At 39.3% G+C, this 15,540-nt stretch overlaps 1 protein-coding gene across 4 annotated transcripts in view; it reads right to left on the reverse strand.

Moving 5' to 3' along the window:
* Positions 1 to 14,332, reverse strand: part of ADGRG6 (adhesion G protein-coupled receptor G6) — a 194,464-nt gene extending 180,132 nt beyond the window's left edge. Inside the window, exons 1-3 of one of the 4 annotated variants that reach the window (XM_054022312.1) lie at positions 14,158 to 14,237; positions 9,770 to 9,991; positions 8,550 to 8,638 (exon numbers count right to left, since the gene is read on the reverse strand). In XM_054022312.1, the coding sequence (XP_053878287.1) occupies positions 8,550 to 8,593 (44 nt within the window). In that variant the 5' untranslated portion in view covers positions 8,594 to 8,638; positions 9,770 to 9,991; positions 14,158 to 14,237. Of the gene's footprint in view, positions 1 to 8,549; positions 8,639 to 9,769; positions 9,992 to 14,157; positions 14,239 to 14,279 lie in introns of those variants that run through there. The other 3 variants (XM_054022320.1, XM_054022315.1, XM_054022316.1) reach the window with 3 other exon arrangements.
* Positions 14,333 to 15,540: the final 1,208 nt, after the last annotated feature.

The following is a 15,540-nucleotide window of genomic DNA, read 5'->3' on the forward strand; positions in this document are numbered from 1 at the left end:
CACCGAATCTGCATTACCAGCGGACCTCCCGCAGGCGCGCCGCCGAAGGCAGCCTGTCTGCCATCCTCACAGCGACCGGCAGGCCACCACCCGCAGCTTGCCACCCCAGGCACGCGCTTGGTGTGCTGGTGCCTGGAGACGCCCCTGGGGAGGAGGGTCAACATCACACGTCAAAATATACAAAATACATATCCTTAAATAAACGCTAATAGTTCTCAAGCAGCATTTTTCTTTTTTGCCTATCTGTAAATTTAGATGACTATTGATAGAAAGATTTGTTCATTGGTTTGTGCATGTCTGGTGAAATCATGTATAGCACAAATCTAATCCTGATGCCTAAATGTGCATAATTTATATGCATAATTGTATAGGTTATGTCGGTAGCAGAGCATAGGATTTTTATTGCAAAAGCTATTGTCAGCAGTGAGGCGGTGTTGAGAGAATTCTAATGTGTTAATGATAGTTAAGTGGAAGTGTGTAAGGGACTGGTAAAAGGCTGGAAATTGTACACATGTGGTATTCTTTTGGGCAGTTGGCGAAGTGTATGAGTGTACACCAGGATCTGGAACCTCCTGAATTTTACAGTGCCAAAGGCCAGTGTCAGTCCTGCTATGTGCATATTGAGGCATTGCTCAAAGAGGACAGAGGTAAGGTGGCAACTTTTTATTTTATTTTTCTTCCTTACTTTTTTCCCTTCTATAGTGTTAGATGGAATTCTGTGGGTGACAGTGAATAGGTTGTAAAGGGAGGTGAAGAACATGTACATTTCAGCAGTTCTGGGGTTGGCAGAGTAAAGGTATGTGTGTCAATGGGGTATATTGGGGTATTGCTGAAAGAGGGCAGAATTAGGTTGCATGGGCAAGGTTAACTGTGCATTTCCTTGTTAACAAGGACAATGTACCACCAAGCAACCTTAACTCTGCTTCAACATCATTTTTTGCCATTGAATATTTTACAGATGAGCGTAGTTCTTCCTAGCCCTTAGTACATAATAGCCAGACTCTAAAGACCATCTCAATAGGCTCACACAGCCAAACTCAGACATTAACTATGGCCATCGAAGGACAAATACAAGGGAGAGACAAACTCAGTGGTGATTTTGTGAGCTGCATAGATGTTAGACACTGAGTTTCACCAAGAGACTGAGCTTTGTAAAACTTCTGTATGTAATTTCTGTTATAAATTAAACATTGTTCATTTTCATGAGAATTCAGTTAAAGCACATTTTTGAGCAATATTTTTCATATTAGACAGTGTCTTTTATACAGTAACAAAATATATGATGAGATTTAAGATTCAAAATGGTATTGAATACCACCAACCTACATTTTAAAAGTAAAGAGAACAATTAAATTCACTAGCAACAACTGCATTAATAACTGTTGCCATTTTGTGTTACCCTCTCAAGGGCATTCTGGTGTATCTTCTTAGTGTGCAAACATTTACTTTCAGCTTAATCTAATCAGGGGCATATGCAAATCAAGTGCACATGGGTTTTGTGTCTGTATATTCTATCATACTATATGAACAAGTACTAATGTGCAAAGACAGTGAGTGCAAAGTTGCTCACTTCTGAGGCTGAGATAAGCCTATTGAAAGTTTTCAATAGTGACTAGTGGTTTTGAGTGCCCAGCACTTTCCCAGGCCCCTTTAAGGTGTCTCAAGTAGGACAAAACACAAGGCTTCAAAAATTTCTAGTCACTTTCTGAAAATTTAAGCTTAATATTTTTCCCTGCAACACAGCACAGCAACACAGTAGCTGCTCGCAACACAGCACAGCAATTGTAAAAAGATTTTTCCTCAGGCCGTGTAACTGCTTTCCCTGTTTTCCTTTTCCCTCCGTATTGATTTGAACAAAGGTTTTTTCCCTTTCTCTACTGTTCCTCACAGAGCCTCTGTGTGTTTTGAATGATTTTCTACCCCTCTGGCTCCTCTCTTCAACAAAATGGTTCACAGCCACACAGCAGCCAGCTTGTATAGGCAGGTCATCCTGGGGGACACCACTTCTTACATTATCTCCAACCCATGAAGGAAGGAAGTGTCTTTTGCCCCCAGGAGATAGTTTACATTTTGGTACAGGAAGCAACTGTACGTTTTGTTTGTCAAGTCTAGAAGCTCAAGTCCACCGCGTTTGAACTCTCAAATTAATTCAGGCTTTGTAATTAGGTGAAATGCATTCATCCACTTCTAATAAGAACAGATGGGTTTGCGCTGCAATGTTCAGATCCAAATTTGGAGCCAAACATCAGAGTTTTGGGATGTTTGGGCTTTTAGTTCATGTCCATTTGTAACAAAAATCCATCCCTCATTTTTTTGTTGAATTCCTGTACATCTGCTGTGTATGTTATAAACACTAGCAAGTCCTTGACCCCAACTCTTCTGACCTGTTTTAGTTAAATGTCTAAACCATTTGCTTAACACAATTCTTGGCATCGCACTTTGAGGTTAGTTAATAGTTAGCAGAATATGAATCCTTTCCTTAAAGGTAGTCAGCACAGCCTAGGGTAATTGTGTGCAGTGCACGGTGAGATAAAAATGAATATAACCTCTTGAAAAGGCCACTAGCTGAATGACAATGCTCAAAAGAAAACCTATTCTGCTACTATTATGAGCCATATAAAATAGTTGATTGTTTGTAATTAGGTTCCCATTCTTGCCCTTAGAGAATTACTCAGGCAGTGGGAGTAAGAATTTGGTGAACTACTGAGAACACAAGTTAGTTCAGATACACAGAATGAAAAACCAAAACAGACCTTATAATCCTGTAAATCCCTAGAGAAGGCTAAATTTCTTTCAGGTTGTGATGACTATTAGGCAGTTTTTCACTAATAAACCAAATACGTCTTTCAGATCTCCCAAAAATGCCCAACTGTCCTCTCAGAATATTCAGATTGCATTTTTGTTGAGTAGCTGTGGTAGTTCTGCTGCCTTGGAAGTGTGGGATAGTGGGTACACCGGGACAATTACAGAAAAGTCTTCTTTTTCAGAAACTGTCTTTTTTTTTTTTTTTTTTTTTTTTTTTTTTTGCTGTTGAGCTGTTGTGATGTTGAGGAGCTTAATATTTCATTTTAAAACTGCCCTTATTTCTGCATCTTTGTAACAGAAAAATAATGTAGATGGTTAATGCAGTGGGCATAAGTCAAAATATTGTGTATATCTGCAGTAAGGAGGTTTCAATGGAGAGGGAGATGCAAATAAAAAAGGAGCAAGTGTCAGCTCCAAGTGTTAAAAAATCATGAGTCAGGCCCTCCAAAATCACGGGATTGGTTTGAAAATCATAAGATTTAAAAAAAAAATTTGGGGGTTCTTTTGATTGCTTCCCAGTGTTGGACTGCGTAGGGCTCACAAGTTCAAGCTTTTCTCCACAACTACAAGGGTCAGCAACATACTTAAAAAAAAAAAAAAAAGTTGAGATTCTCGGCCAATAACCTGATTCCAGCTACTGGGGCTCTAAGAAAACACAACATATCACGAGACCCGCAGTAAAACCACAAGAGCTGGCAACTCTGCTCCGTGGCTATGGAGAGGGGTACAGTAAAGAGAACAGATCAGCATGAACAAGAAGCGCCGTAACTTAGAGAGAGAGCCATCGAAAGTTGTACTCATTCCTGCACTGCTCTTTGTTATACACTATTTCTCTTTTTCCAAGCAGCACTCAGTGCAGGAGTAGAGTCAATTTGTTAAATATTTGCTCTCCAGTGTTTTTCCAAAAGACGGGTTATTACTCATTACTGATCATTAACGACAAGTTTGTAGCCAGGAGACAGGGAGGTTCTGGCAGTGCGTAGCCTTTCCCAGCCCATTAAAAGAAGGTTTTTGGCCGTTGGACAGTAGACATTTTGGAAGCCAATTTATAATACAGATTACTGTTATTTCATAACTTAAGCAACAAGTACTTAAAACAGACAATTTAACTTTTATAGGTTCTTACACCATATATCATTTATCCACTGCAAGCTTCTGCTAGTTCTATGTCCATCTTCCTTGGCTTTTATGCTTCAATGTGTTTGTCATCTGCATTCCTCTCTCTGAGAGGCATGAGAATTCCATGGGGTCTTCCATTCTGAAATATTTTGTAAATGTGACTTTGTTTCACACCTTTAGGGACTGATTTAGGTCATGGGAACTGACACGATTGAAATCACTTATGAGAAGAATGAGGAAGAGGGGCAGAGCACAGCAATCTCTCTCAATAATGCATCGTGAGGCTTACCACTAGATCCTCCTTTTTGCTGGTCTGCCTTTTAATACTTGAAATTTCCTTTGGAAAGGCTTGTTTTATTATAGGTATTTGTACTGCACACCCGTTTACTATACTATTCTTAGAACTCAGTTGTTCATTGTAGCCTCTTGCCAGCTTGCAAGAGATTTGCCATTTTTCCCCACTATCAAGTATGCCTGGTTTTACTTTATTTTTAATGGACTCATATTGCCTGATCTCCACTGGAAAATCTTTTATGAGGGAACTTGTAGCTCCTTAATTATTTTTTGATTTCATGGAAAGACAGGATTGTTATGTACCTTTCGGTTGATTTTTATGTCTACTTTATTCTCATTAAGGGTTTCCTTCTCAGAGGCGGTGCTAGCACATTGGGGGCCCTAAGCAGGAATATTTGTGCTCCCCTCCCCCATAACACATAATAAAAAGCGAATAGGGGGACACCTTGAGATGCTTGAGGCCCTACGCAATTGCTTTGTCTGCTTATGCCTATAGCCAGCTCTGCTCAATTTTTTTTAGAGATGACCACCCCTCTGAACCTGTTCATTGATTTCACTGCTTAAGAATCAGCAAACTAAGGTAAAATAAATAAAAGTAATTTTTATTTAGCTTTGGCTGGATAACACAGAGAAGGACTTCAAGGGCTGAAAAGGTCAATAAGACTTGGATTCTTAAGTCACTTTTGAAATGGGACTTAGGCCTTGTCTACACACAAATGTTGTGGTGCTTTATTTTACCAGTGTAGTTAAAGTGGTATGACCCACCCTAGCATGCATGTAGTTGTACCAGTATAGCTTACGAAAACAGGGATAAACTGGACTGGTATAACGACATGGATACTGGCATTACTGCACGGACTCTAGGTCTTGTACTGGCATAAGTGTAGTGATAAGAATATCACACCCTAACTGACATAGTTATAGTAGTACAAAAACTGTGTATAGACCAGGCCCAAAGCTTCTAAGTCACTTAGGTGCTTTTGCAAATTTTACCCAATTCAACTACAAGATAATAGGCTTGATGCTTGAATAACTGGGTAATATTCTATGGCCTGTGTTATGCAAGGGATCAGGGTAAGTGATCATAATAGTCCTTCCTCACTTTACAGTCAATGGATCTCTATATGTAATGAATATTTCAAAAAAGAAAACTTCACTATTGCCCATCATTAATAGTAGTGTAATGTTATCATAATTAGCACTGGAAATAAAATCAATTAAAATACAGGTATTGGACCACAATAGGGCCAGCCTTTAGTTCTTTTAAGAGTGAAGTCTGCTAAACTTTATAAGACAAGTTGTTATGGATATTATAAAATTGCAAAACTCTCACCTGACTGTAATATTTTCTTGTATAGAGCAGCACTAGAGATTCAACTATTTGTGGCTAGCAGCTTTTCAGAGGTTCCTTGAAGCGACTGGTATTTTGATGCTGTCCCATGGGGAACAATTTGCTCATCAGCCTGGTGCTCCATATTCTCCTTTCAAGACTGAGAATTTTTATTTTTTTATTGTCATTTCCAAGAGTTACTCGGAGGGACATTTAAAAAAATAATTTCCATTTTAATACTACTCCCCGGGGTCTTTTATAGCGCTTTTCAATCCATAAATCTTAAAGGGCTTTACCAAGAAGGTCAGTATCATTTCCCCCATTTTACAGAAGGGAAAACTGGGCACAGAAACCCACGTTTCTGGAGTCCCATCCAGTGCCCTGTCCACTAGGCCACATTGAGCTGGGACTAAATGAGAAAAAATAAAAACAACCCCTCCACTGCCCCATGTAATAAAGATGAAAACATGTCCTTCCCCCAATCTATTGAGCTGGGCTGGGAGACTCACTGTCTCAGGCTGTTTAGATGTACCCTAAAGGAATTAAGCCCCCAAATCATGTTAAATTAAAATGGGAGCTGCATGCCTAACTTCTTTAGGCTCTTTTGGAAATCCAGCCTCAGTCAATATTAGACTATTATGTGCACAAGTTGGTTCTTCAATGTCAATAAAATGTCCCATCTGTTATAGTTTGACTTTCAAATAGGCCCCGCCAGCCTTATAATTCCATTTTTTTGATCACACATGACTATGTTCCAAATGGGTTTATGTAGTGCTTGGAGAGCACTGCAATATTGTTATTTTCTGCTTGGCTCCTTCAGACTTCAAGGATCCCAAATCCCATGTTTCCTTTTGTTTCCACTGTACAATATAAATGTTCTGCTTCAGCGCGCAAATGCCAAGAAGAATCGTTAGGCCAAATTCACTCCTGGTATGATAAGATGTCATTCCTCTGATCTCTACAGAGCAGTCCAACTTACATCAGCTTTGAATTTGGCCCATTAAGCATAAAGAGGTTTATGGCATCAAAGTAGCTCTGCTAGCACATTGGATGAGCTTCTTGTGGAACAGATTGCTCATGCCATGTTAGGCAGCCATCCAATTAAATCCATCATTGTTTGCTCTCTCAGAAAAGCTTTCTTGCAAGTGGCCTATTTTCTGCCAAATAGATTAAAAGTGAGAGCAAACCATTTCTGCAGGTCTTGCATGTGTGTATCTCTTCTGAATAGAAAATGATAATTCATTATAGCCCTTTGAACATTGAATATGTTTATATCATCACATTTGTCCAGGAAAGGGGGGAAATGTTATTTAACCTTTATATTTAAAGAGCCCGAGTGTCTGGTATGGTGTGGTCACTTTCCACTGCACTGCTGGCAGAAACTGGCCTGAAAGCAGGAGAGGATCATGTCAATGTAAAGGGTTGTGCCACTCTCCCTTCCTGCTGCCAATGTAAAGAGAAAACAGGTACCCCCAGAGTAAGAGCATCATGGCTGGGATCACCTGCAACCTGCTGAGCCTCAGCTGCGGTTCCAGCCTCTTGCATCTGTTTGCAGCCAGCAAAAGCCATCAAGCTATACCAGCCTGGAGTAGAACTGAGCCTAAACAGAAGATATGGGGAGCACAGAAGTGAGCTTTATATACACGTGCATCATGGCTGGAGCTGAGTATCTGGTTGGAACTCTGAGGATCTCTTCCCATTTTGGGTAATGAAGACCAGAGAGGGCTCCCTTTTTGGATCTCATCAGTTATCCTGAGGGATTATGGTTTTGCAAAATTGACTCTGTTCTCACCCAAGGTTATGTATGCCAAAGCAAAGACCAGGATTAGCCTATTATTTTTAGGTGACTGACCAACAACAACAACAATAGGTATCAGTTTTTAAATTCACATGATAGATGTCTTACTGACCACTTCGCAGAAGCAGTAACGCTGAAGAAGTAAGTGGCGAAGAGAGAGGGTGTGTGTTTGCACACACATGTGTGCGGAAGTGATTCCAGGATGAGGGCCTGAATTGTTATGTAGATTCTATTAAACAGCTGCAAGGTTGTGGGTCTGTGAAACTATGACAACAGAAGCACTATTGGAGAAATTGCAATGGGGAAGGACATTGGAACATATAATTTGATTTTGCTCGACAATACAGAATTATTGACAGACAATTGTCAATGTCACCAAAAACATCATTGGGGTGAGAAATATTAAGTTCCTCCCACAGAAGTCTGCCACAATGCTGAATTAGTGAATATAAAGACATAAAACTTTGTAACTATATAACTTCTTGGGAGCCTAAATCTCCCCCTTGTAAGATGACAAGTTAGGCTGCACAGGACATACAGTGAACATGGAGCTTTGGACTTATTATTTTGACAGTTTTAGAGCTGTATGGATGTTTGTAAATCAAACTGTGGAACATCTCCAAGCCCTGGAGAGGTGGGTAATTTAAACAGAAATTGGACCACGTTGAATTGGATCTTATGAATACAGCAAAGAACTTTCAAATGTTAAGTATGATGGAATACAGTAAAGAATGCTATATGTGTCTGTATGTTTTAGAATGCATTGGAGACTATGGTATAGGATGTGATTTGTTATTGTATCTGTACTTTATCTGGTGTGCAAATTTTTCATTTGACAGATATGGAACAGGAGTGTTGTAGCACAGGAAAAATCACAAAGACGAGCTTCACATAACAAATTGTGTCTTAAAAAATGTAAAGTAAATCTGATTGCTATAATATGAAGAAATACAAATTCAATAAAGGTGACATTAATAGCAATACTTGAGAGGAATTATAGCAGGTATTCAAACACAAATCACAGAAGCTGTGAGTAGCCCTCCATCTCTTACTTGATAATGGGGAAAATGTTCTCTTGGTTGTAAAAGAATAAACCAAACAACAAATAATGCAAAATGCTTCAGCAGTTGAAAATGTAGACACTAATGAAATGCAGTTTTGAATACTCAAAATCATTAAGAGCTGTGGAAAACTCCCCCTTACCTTCTGCTGTATTCCTTTTTACAGAACAATTCATTCTTTGCCATTACAAATTATCTCTTTGCTGAACACACAGACTTCAGGAAGCAAGACTGACCCAAAATGAAAAAGAAAAGATTAATTCCTATTTCTCCTGACTATTGTAATGTCTAACCTATTTTATATCATCCAGGTAATTGCACTAGTTACTTTCCCAAGTGGAGACCGGAACCATTAAATGGATAGTTTAACTGCTCTAGAACTATCTGATTATGCACAGTGGTTTAAGATAAAAGCTATATTATCTCTCATCACCCCCATGCATTTTTCTTGCCTTAGACCTCAGTGCTTTATGTACAGAATGTGTATATAGAGGGCAAGTGCTGAATGAACTACTGTGATTCTGACAAATTATAAGATATCGTCGGAATTTACAACCTGTAGAGCTTTTTATTTCATGTAAATAATGTCACTATCAACACTGCACCCATTGTCCGGTTTGTTTATACAACACTACTTTGTTTTTCATTATGATAAATTCCATAGAGGATGATAGGTCTAAACCTCAGGATTACTGACTCAACTCCTGGCAAGGTTTATTTGATCTTTCTGAGGTAGATAAATTGAGTACTACATATGAGTCTTTTGTGTGAGCCCTTAAAAAGCTACTGAGGCCTTGTATTCTCTCTGTAAGACTGAGATCCTATGGCAGGTTTTGAAAAGTGGGCTTTGTCCAGATATCCTTGGACAAATTTTCCACTCACATCAGTGTTATGCAGTGTGCTGTTCCTTAGCTGGTTCCCCCTCCACAGCACCGGTGTTGTTTGTATAAAGTGCTCTGGGAGCAAAAGTGCTATATATGCAAAATATTTTCATTTAACTGCCTTTACAGGTGTGACAGATTTTTCCTCAAGCAGCAGAATACTTGGGGAGAGGAGCAAATGACAGAAGGCAGCTTAGATCATTATTAGTAATAATAATGTATTATGGCACTGCCCAAAAGCCCCAGCCAACACAGTTGAAGACAGTCCCTGTCCCTGAGAGCTTGCTTATTTTTGCTGAAGAAGAAACTTGCATAGACATTACTGCTTGTAATATTAAGCAGACAATTTGTATATTTCAAACTTGGTGTTTCAACACTTTGTACCCTATTAATAATGTAACAAGATCACGCTCATTTACCAAAAAGAGAGGCTCAATCTTGATATTAAAACCCCACCGTCATAATTAGTACCACTTATTACCTTTGTCAACAATCTTGCAGAGAGGCCAAGAGTTCAATGATTATGAAGAGTGAACCTCACCACTACATGAATTTCTTCTGTTCCAGTTTGGGAGCCCACTGGTCCGCTCACATGGTGAGTCCTGAACTGCTGCTGCCAGTCCTGTATCTTTTCTTATGGCACAGGAATTTAATCTCCAGAGTGGCAACTTCGCCTCTTCTAGTTCTACCAATGCTAAATTCCCTTGGAAAAAATAGTAAAAATGTATTTGAATTTAGCAATGAATCCATGGCACTGTGAGTGAATGAGAATCATTTGACTTTTACAAATTTAATTCTCCTATCCAGTGAATTTCTGTTTTATTTAAAAATAAGAGCTGAGGGTTTTATTGAGCTTGTATGAACAAGAAAATAGAGAACATCACATAGTATGGATGCATGCATGGTGAAAATAATATTATATAGAACAGTCACTAGCTAAATAAAATAACTTTATTAATAAACTGTAAAAAGCACAAACATTTTTTAAAGTGTCATTGTTATCAAACTAACAGCTAGATTGTGACTTTGGATACAGCCTTCTGCTAGGAATGGTGCATGAACTGCATTGCCTCAGAAGAAGCCCTGGGAGGCAAGAGAGAGGATTTGAATAATCTGTTGTTGGTCTATACCAGCAGCAAATTACAACTCTCCTCATGCCAGCTCCACTACACTGGCCAAACAGGAAGGGGTGGAGCCAAGACTCTGTCCATTCCCTATCTGCACTGGGGAGGAGTAAGTGTCATGCAATGCCTGCTTACACCAGCATCCCCGGGATCAAGGTCTGGATAGCCTATGCAGGGGCATATGGGGAGTTCTTACTGCCTTGCTTGGGCATATAGTCAGAGTCATAATGAAAATATTTCAAAGTACTTAAAGGAAACTAAACATTACACCCCTGAATTCCAAAATGAGAGGTTTTCTGACGAGCCATCTGTGTAGTCTACATCTCATTTGCTTCCAGTGCAATACATTCCTACAATCTGTATTGCTCTCAGATTGCATTTAGTAAAGCAACTTCCAAGACCAAACTAATATATCTAAAATCTTACTTTTTATTGAAGGGAAATAAAATTCCCTGTTGCAAGAGAGGAATAGCAGAATGTGGAGAAAGAGGTGCACAGAGCAAAAAACCCACTTGTTAAATAGGTACACATCATATATGGAAAACTGGCCAGTGCTACAATCTCTGGCACAATACTTGCAGATAGAGCTATGTGAAACTCAGCTACTTCATTTTGCAGAGGTTTTTACAGATGAATTCATCTAGGAACTAAGAATGTAGCATGTCAGGGAAACTCTATCTAGGGAAGCAGTGACTCTGAAAAATATTTGGGGATCATGGTGGATAATCAGTTGAACCTGAACTCTCAGTGCAACACTGCAGCCAAATGAGCTAATGTCATCCTTGGATGTATAAAGAGGGGGATCTCGAGTAGAAATAGAGAGGTTACTTTGCCTCTGTATTTGGCACTGGTGTGAGTGTTGCTGGAATACTGTGTCCAGTTCTGGGGTCCACAATTCAAAAGGATGTTGAAAAATTGGAGAGAGTTCAGAGAAGAGCCACAAGAATGATCAAAGGATTAGAAAACATGCCTTATAGTGATAGACTCAATCTATTTAGCTCAATCTAACAAAGAGAAGATTAAGGGGTGACTTGAATGCAGTTTATAAGTACCTACATGGGGAAGAAGTATTTGATAATGATCTCTTCATTCTAGCAGAGAAAGGTAAAACAAGATCCAGTGGTTGCATGTTGAGGCTGGGCATTTCATAGTGGAAATAAAGCATGAATTTTCAACAGTGAGAATAATTAACCATTGGAACAATTTACAAAAAGTCATGGTGGATTCTCCATCACTGGCAATTTTTAAATCAAAGACTGGATTTTTTTTTAAATGAGATCTGCTCTAGGAATTATTCTAATTATTCTGGGGAAGTTCTATGGGCTTGTGTTATACAGGAGGTCAGAAAAGATGAGCACAATGGTACCTTCCAGTCTTGGAATTTATGAATCTCTTTTCCTGCCTCAGTTCACTTGAGTTTGCATCCCTTAAGTGTTCTTATTCAGACAAACCCAAAATATGAAAAGCAAACTTAGCCAAAACATACTCTCCATTTGAAACCACAAATGAGCCCAGACTTTTTCTCAAAGCTCAGTTTAGGTTCATTGGGTTGCCAGTCTTGGCAAATCTCGTCCAAATTTCAGATACAAAGATTCTGTTAAAGAAAATAACAATGGAAATATCAAGAAATTAACCTCAGGAAGAAATTCATCCCTGGTGTAAGTCCTGCCAAAGATGTTACGCCAGGCAAACAATTTGTCTGTAATGTTGCTCAAAAACAATAAATCAATACTTAGCCTCTACGGAGAGGGCGTTTCTTCCATCTTCTTCAGACACCCTGTTGGCTAGTTTGGGGAGCAGTGCTTATGGGGTACAGTGGGAACTGAATCCAGCCACCCTCAGCCAGGATAAGGGTGGCTGCATTGCAGGTCATTTGACTACAGGTGTAGTAGTAATACGAAAAAAGGGAAGAGGAGAGAGGAAAGTTCTATTCCAGAATACAACTTCAACAGAGAAGGTCTAAATTATACAAGGTACAGCATGGGATAGGCAGGAAGCCATAGTCTCCCAGGTGAGGTTGCTTCAGTTTGAAACTGTGAAACCTCAGCTCCTAAGCAAATCCTGATAGCAATAACTGAAGGGATTAATATAAAATATAAGTAAGAGACACAAAAGCCTCTCCCCTATATTATATGCACACTGAGAGCATACATTACACTGTGTGTGTGCGCATGTATATAACATCACACACAGACATGCACCATACAGATGATGGAGCTATCCAGGTAATAAATTGCATTTACCATCTACTTTTGACCTTCTCACCTCTCCTCTGCCCAATAATCAGTCTCCCCCAAAACTATTTCTAATTTGCTAACCTCTGAGAATCTTAAAGTATGTGCCATTTAGAAAAGAAGATCAATCTGGCATCAAATTCATTTCCTTCCTTCCTCCCAACTACCCCAGGTTACTTTATTCCAAAGCCCAGCCAGACAATATTCAATTCTGCAACAAGTGATATATTTATGGTCTTAGCTTGTAGCCCAAAACAGGTAGAAACTGGTATACCATTGAAGAGAGAAGATTCCAAATTTTCCACTTAGCTCCACAGCACTAGCTTCCAGTCCTGCCATGTCCAAGATACTGATGACTGGATGCAGCTTACACGTTTCAGAGGCATTGTTCTGATTACCCACATTCTCAGTGTAACAGCAGTGCATCAAACCAGGTGTGGAAGGCTATCTTTTCAACCACCTGGGCTAGAAACTTTTCATTTTATTATTTTTTTTAATAGGAAAGCTTAAATTTAGCAGAAAATAACAGGGCCAGAGGAGATTTTTCTGGTACGGCATTATCACCATCTACCAGCACCATCAGAGCATTGATTATTGGAATCAAGCCAAGAGAAATGCAAAAAGAAATGTTTCTGCAGTATGGAAACATGTCTGCACTTTCCCAGCCCAATCCCTAAATAGTTTTATATGCAATCCGAGGCCTTGTGTACTCCGGGGATTTGCCCTGGTAACAGCCACTGGTGGCTCAAAGCAGACCGACAAATCTGTGATATGCACTGGCACAGTTTTGTCTGTCTTCACAGACAAAAGTTTGCACCAGTGCAGCCTTCAAGTAGCTGACCCCAGAGACTAAAAGCTTCAGTGTAGATTGACCTGAATCTTAAGACTATTTTCCCCTTCAACCCTTGAATTCAAGCATTTCGAGTTCACTTCCAGAGACATCACCTTCTCCTCCCTTTCAAGAGGGTCTGGTAGTTCTTTCTAAATCCCTCCTCCTTCCAAGACTTTCTTGGTGGTTTTCCCCATTATTTCCCCTCTGAATGCCCCCATGTCCACCCTCAAAACCTACAGTCCCTCTCCAAGAGCTGCTGCCTCAGTAGCAATCCCAGGATTTAAAGAGTTGCAAGCATATACCTGGAGGCAGAATTTGGCCATAACAGCATACATGCACTTAAGTATGCAACATCTCTTTGGATGACTAAAGCTAGATCTTAACCAGCTCCTTACATGATCTATCCAATCAGATGTCAATAACAAGGTATTTGGTTTTGTTTAATGTTCACCAGTTCTAACATACATGACATTATTACTGCCCATATCAGAGGAGGGGTTTAGCTTTCTTTTAAACAGCTTATGTAAGTTGTTCATCAAGCATGACTCAGAGATAGGGATGAATATGCAGGGTGCACACAAGCATCAATAATTGAAAGCCACCATAGAGGGGTAAACACACACACACAAAAAAAGAATGCTGTGCCTAGCACATAAATGTCTGCACAGCTAGGCCTTACCTGCTCTGAACCCCACATGGTCATCACTAGAATCTAATTTTGCTCCTGATAGTTCAAATTTCTGTTCTTGCATTTTCATTTCATTGTTAGTGAAAGATTTTCTGGTCCTAACCTCTTCTTACCTGAAGCAAAAAGGCTGACAAATGAAACTGCTGAAGGTCTGATATAATCTCACACGCAGATAAGCTGGAAGCCAAAGTTCATGTATTAGACTCTGTACCAGAAGAATTCTGACCAAGTTTGTTACATTCCTCTCTTGTTGGGTGACAAACATGCTGTGGTCAGAGCTGGGGGGTGGGTGGGGGAAACCACTTAAAAGTTGGATTTATGTAAATCTATAGAACCCTTACAGTGAGAGCTGTGCATTTTAGGTTAAATGAGTTCTTGAAATGTGTGCGTTGTTTATGCATGCTATTTCACAAATTACTACCAGCCACTTAGAGTAATGTGGTGTAATTAAACAAAGTTCAATACCAGACAAAAAGTCATGCGTATATTGTGCTAATTCTTTTGAAGCCACTAAGTAAAGTTTTGCCACATGTTTAAATGCCTATGGAGCCAACTACAAAGTCACAAATAAATCATTCTCCACCCCTCACCTCCAAGTTAAATCAGATTCTAAAACCTTTAATTTTCCTATGTGTCCACTGTAAAATGAGATTTAAAAAGCAGCAGTTGAGATGTCTGAGTCTTTCACCTTTGTAGAAGTTGTTCTTCATATAAATGTATCTGTGGAGTTCTCTCTTATTCTGGATATGTTTCCAAAAACAAATTAATCCCTGGTGTTAATCCATTGTGTTTGATAGAATTACATCACACATGGGTTTTGCTCAGGCAGCTTTTCCCTCCATATATTTTATTGTTTTGAAATTCCAAACATACAGAACATCTGTTTTCTATTATTTCTAGCAAGAGACAAACATATTCATTACACTGAAAAATACCAATTCTGTTGACACATATAAAATTACAGTGCATCTTCTTCTTATTAAAATGTCCACATGGCAGAAAAATAAATGAAACATTCAATAAAATAACTAACAGAGAGCATACAAAAAGGAAGGAAGGAAGGAGGGAGGGAGGGAAGTCCAATATTTGACAGAGGAGAAATTAAAAAGACAGGTGAGGGAAAACATACATTTTGATTATATTGAGATCTACTAACAGTACATTTCCTAGACACAGGTCAGGATATAGGTTATGAAAGATGAAACTGGCTGCACTTTCATACATGGCTCAACTTTAGAATCTGGGTTTAGTTTCTTTTTTTCCATCCATCTTCCTTTAGAAATTCCTGCGCTGAGCAAACATTCCAAAATGAAGTCTTGTTATTGTACATTCCCCAGAGTTTGGCTGGAAAGGAGGATAGCTGTGGAGACCCAC

Source organism: Malaclemys terrapin, chromosome 3 (assembly GCF_027887155.1).
Source record: "Malaclemys terrapin pileata isolate rMalTer1 chromosome 3, rMalTer1.hap1, whole genome shotgun sequence".
In the NCBI taxonomy this organism is placed as follows: Eukaryota; Metazoa; Chordata; order Testudines; family Emydidae; genus Malaclemys; species Malaclemys terrapin.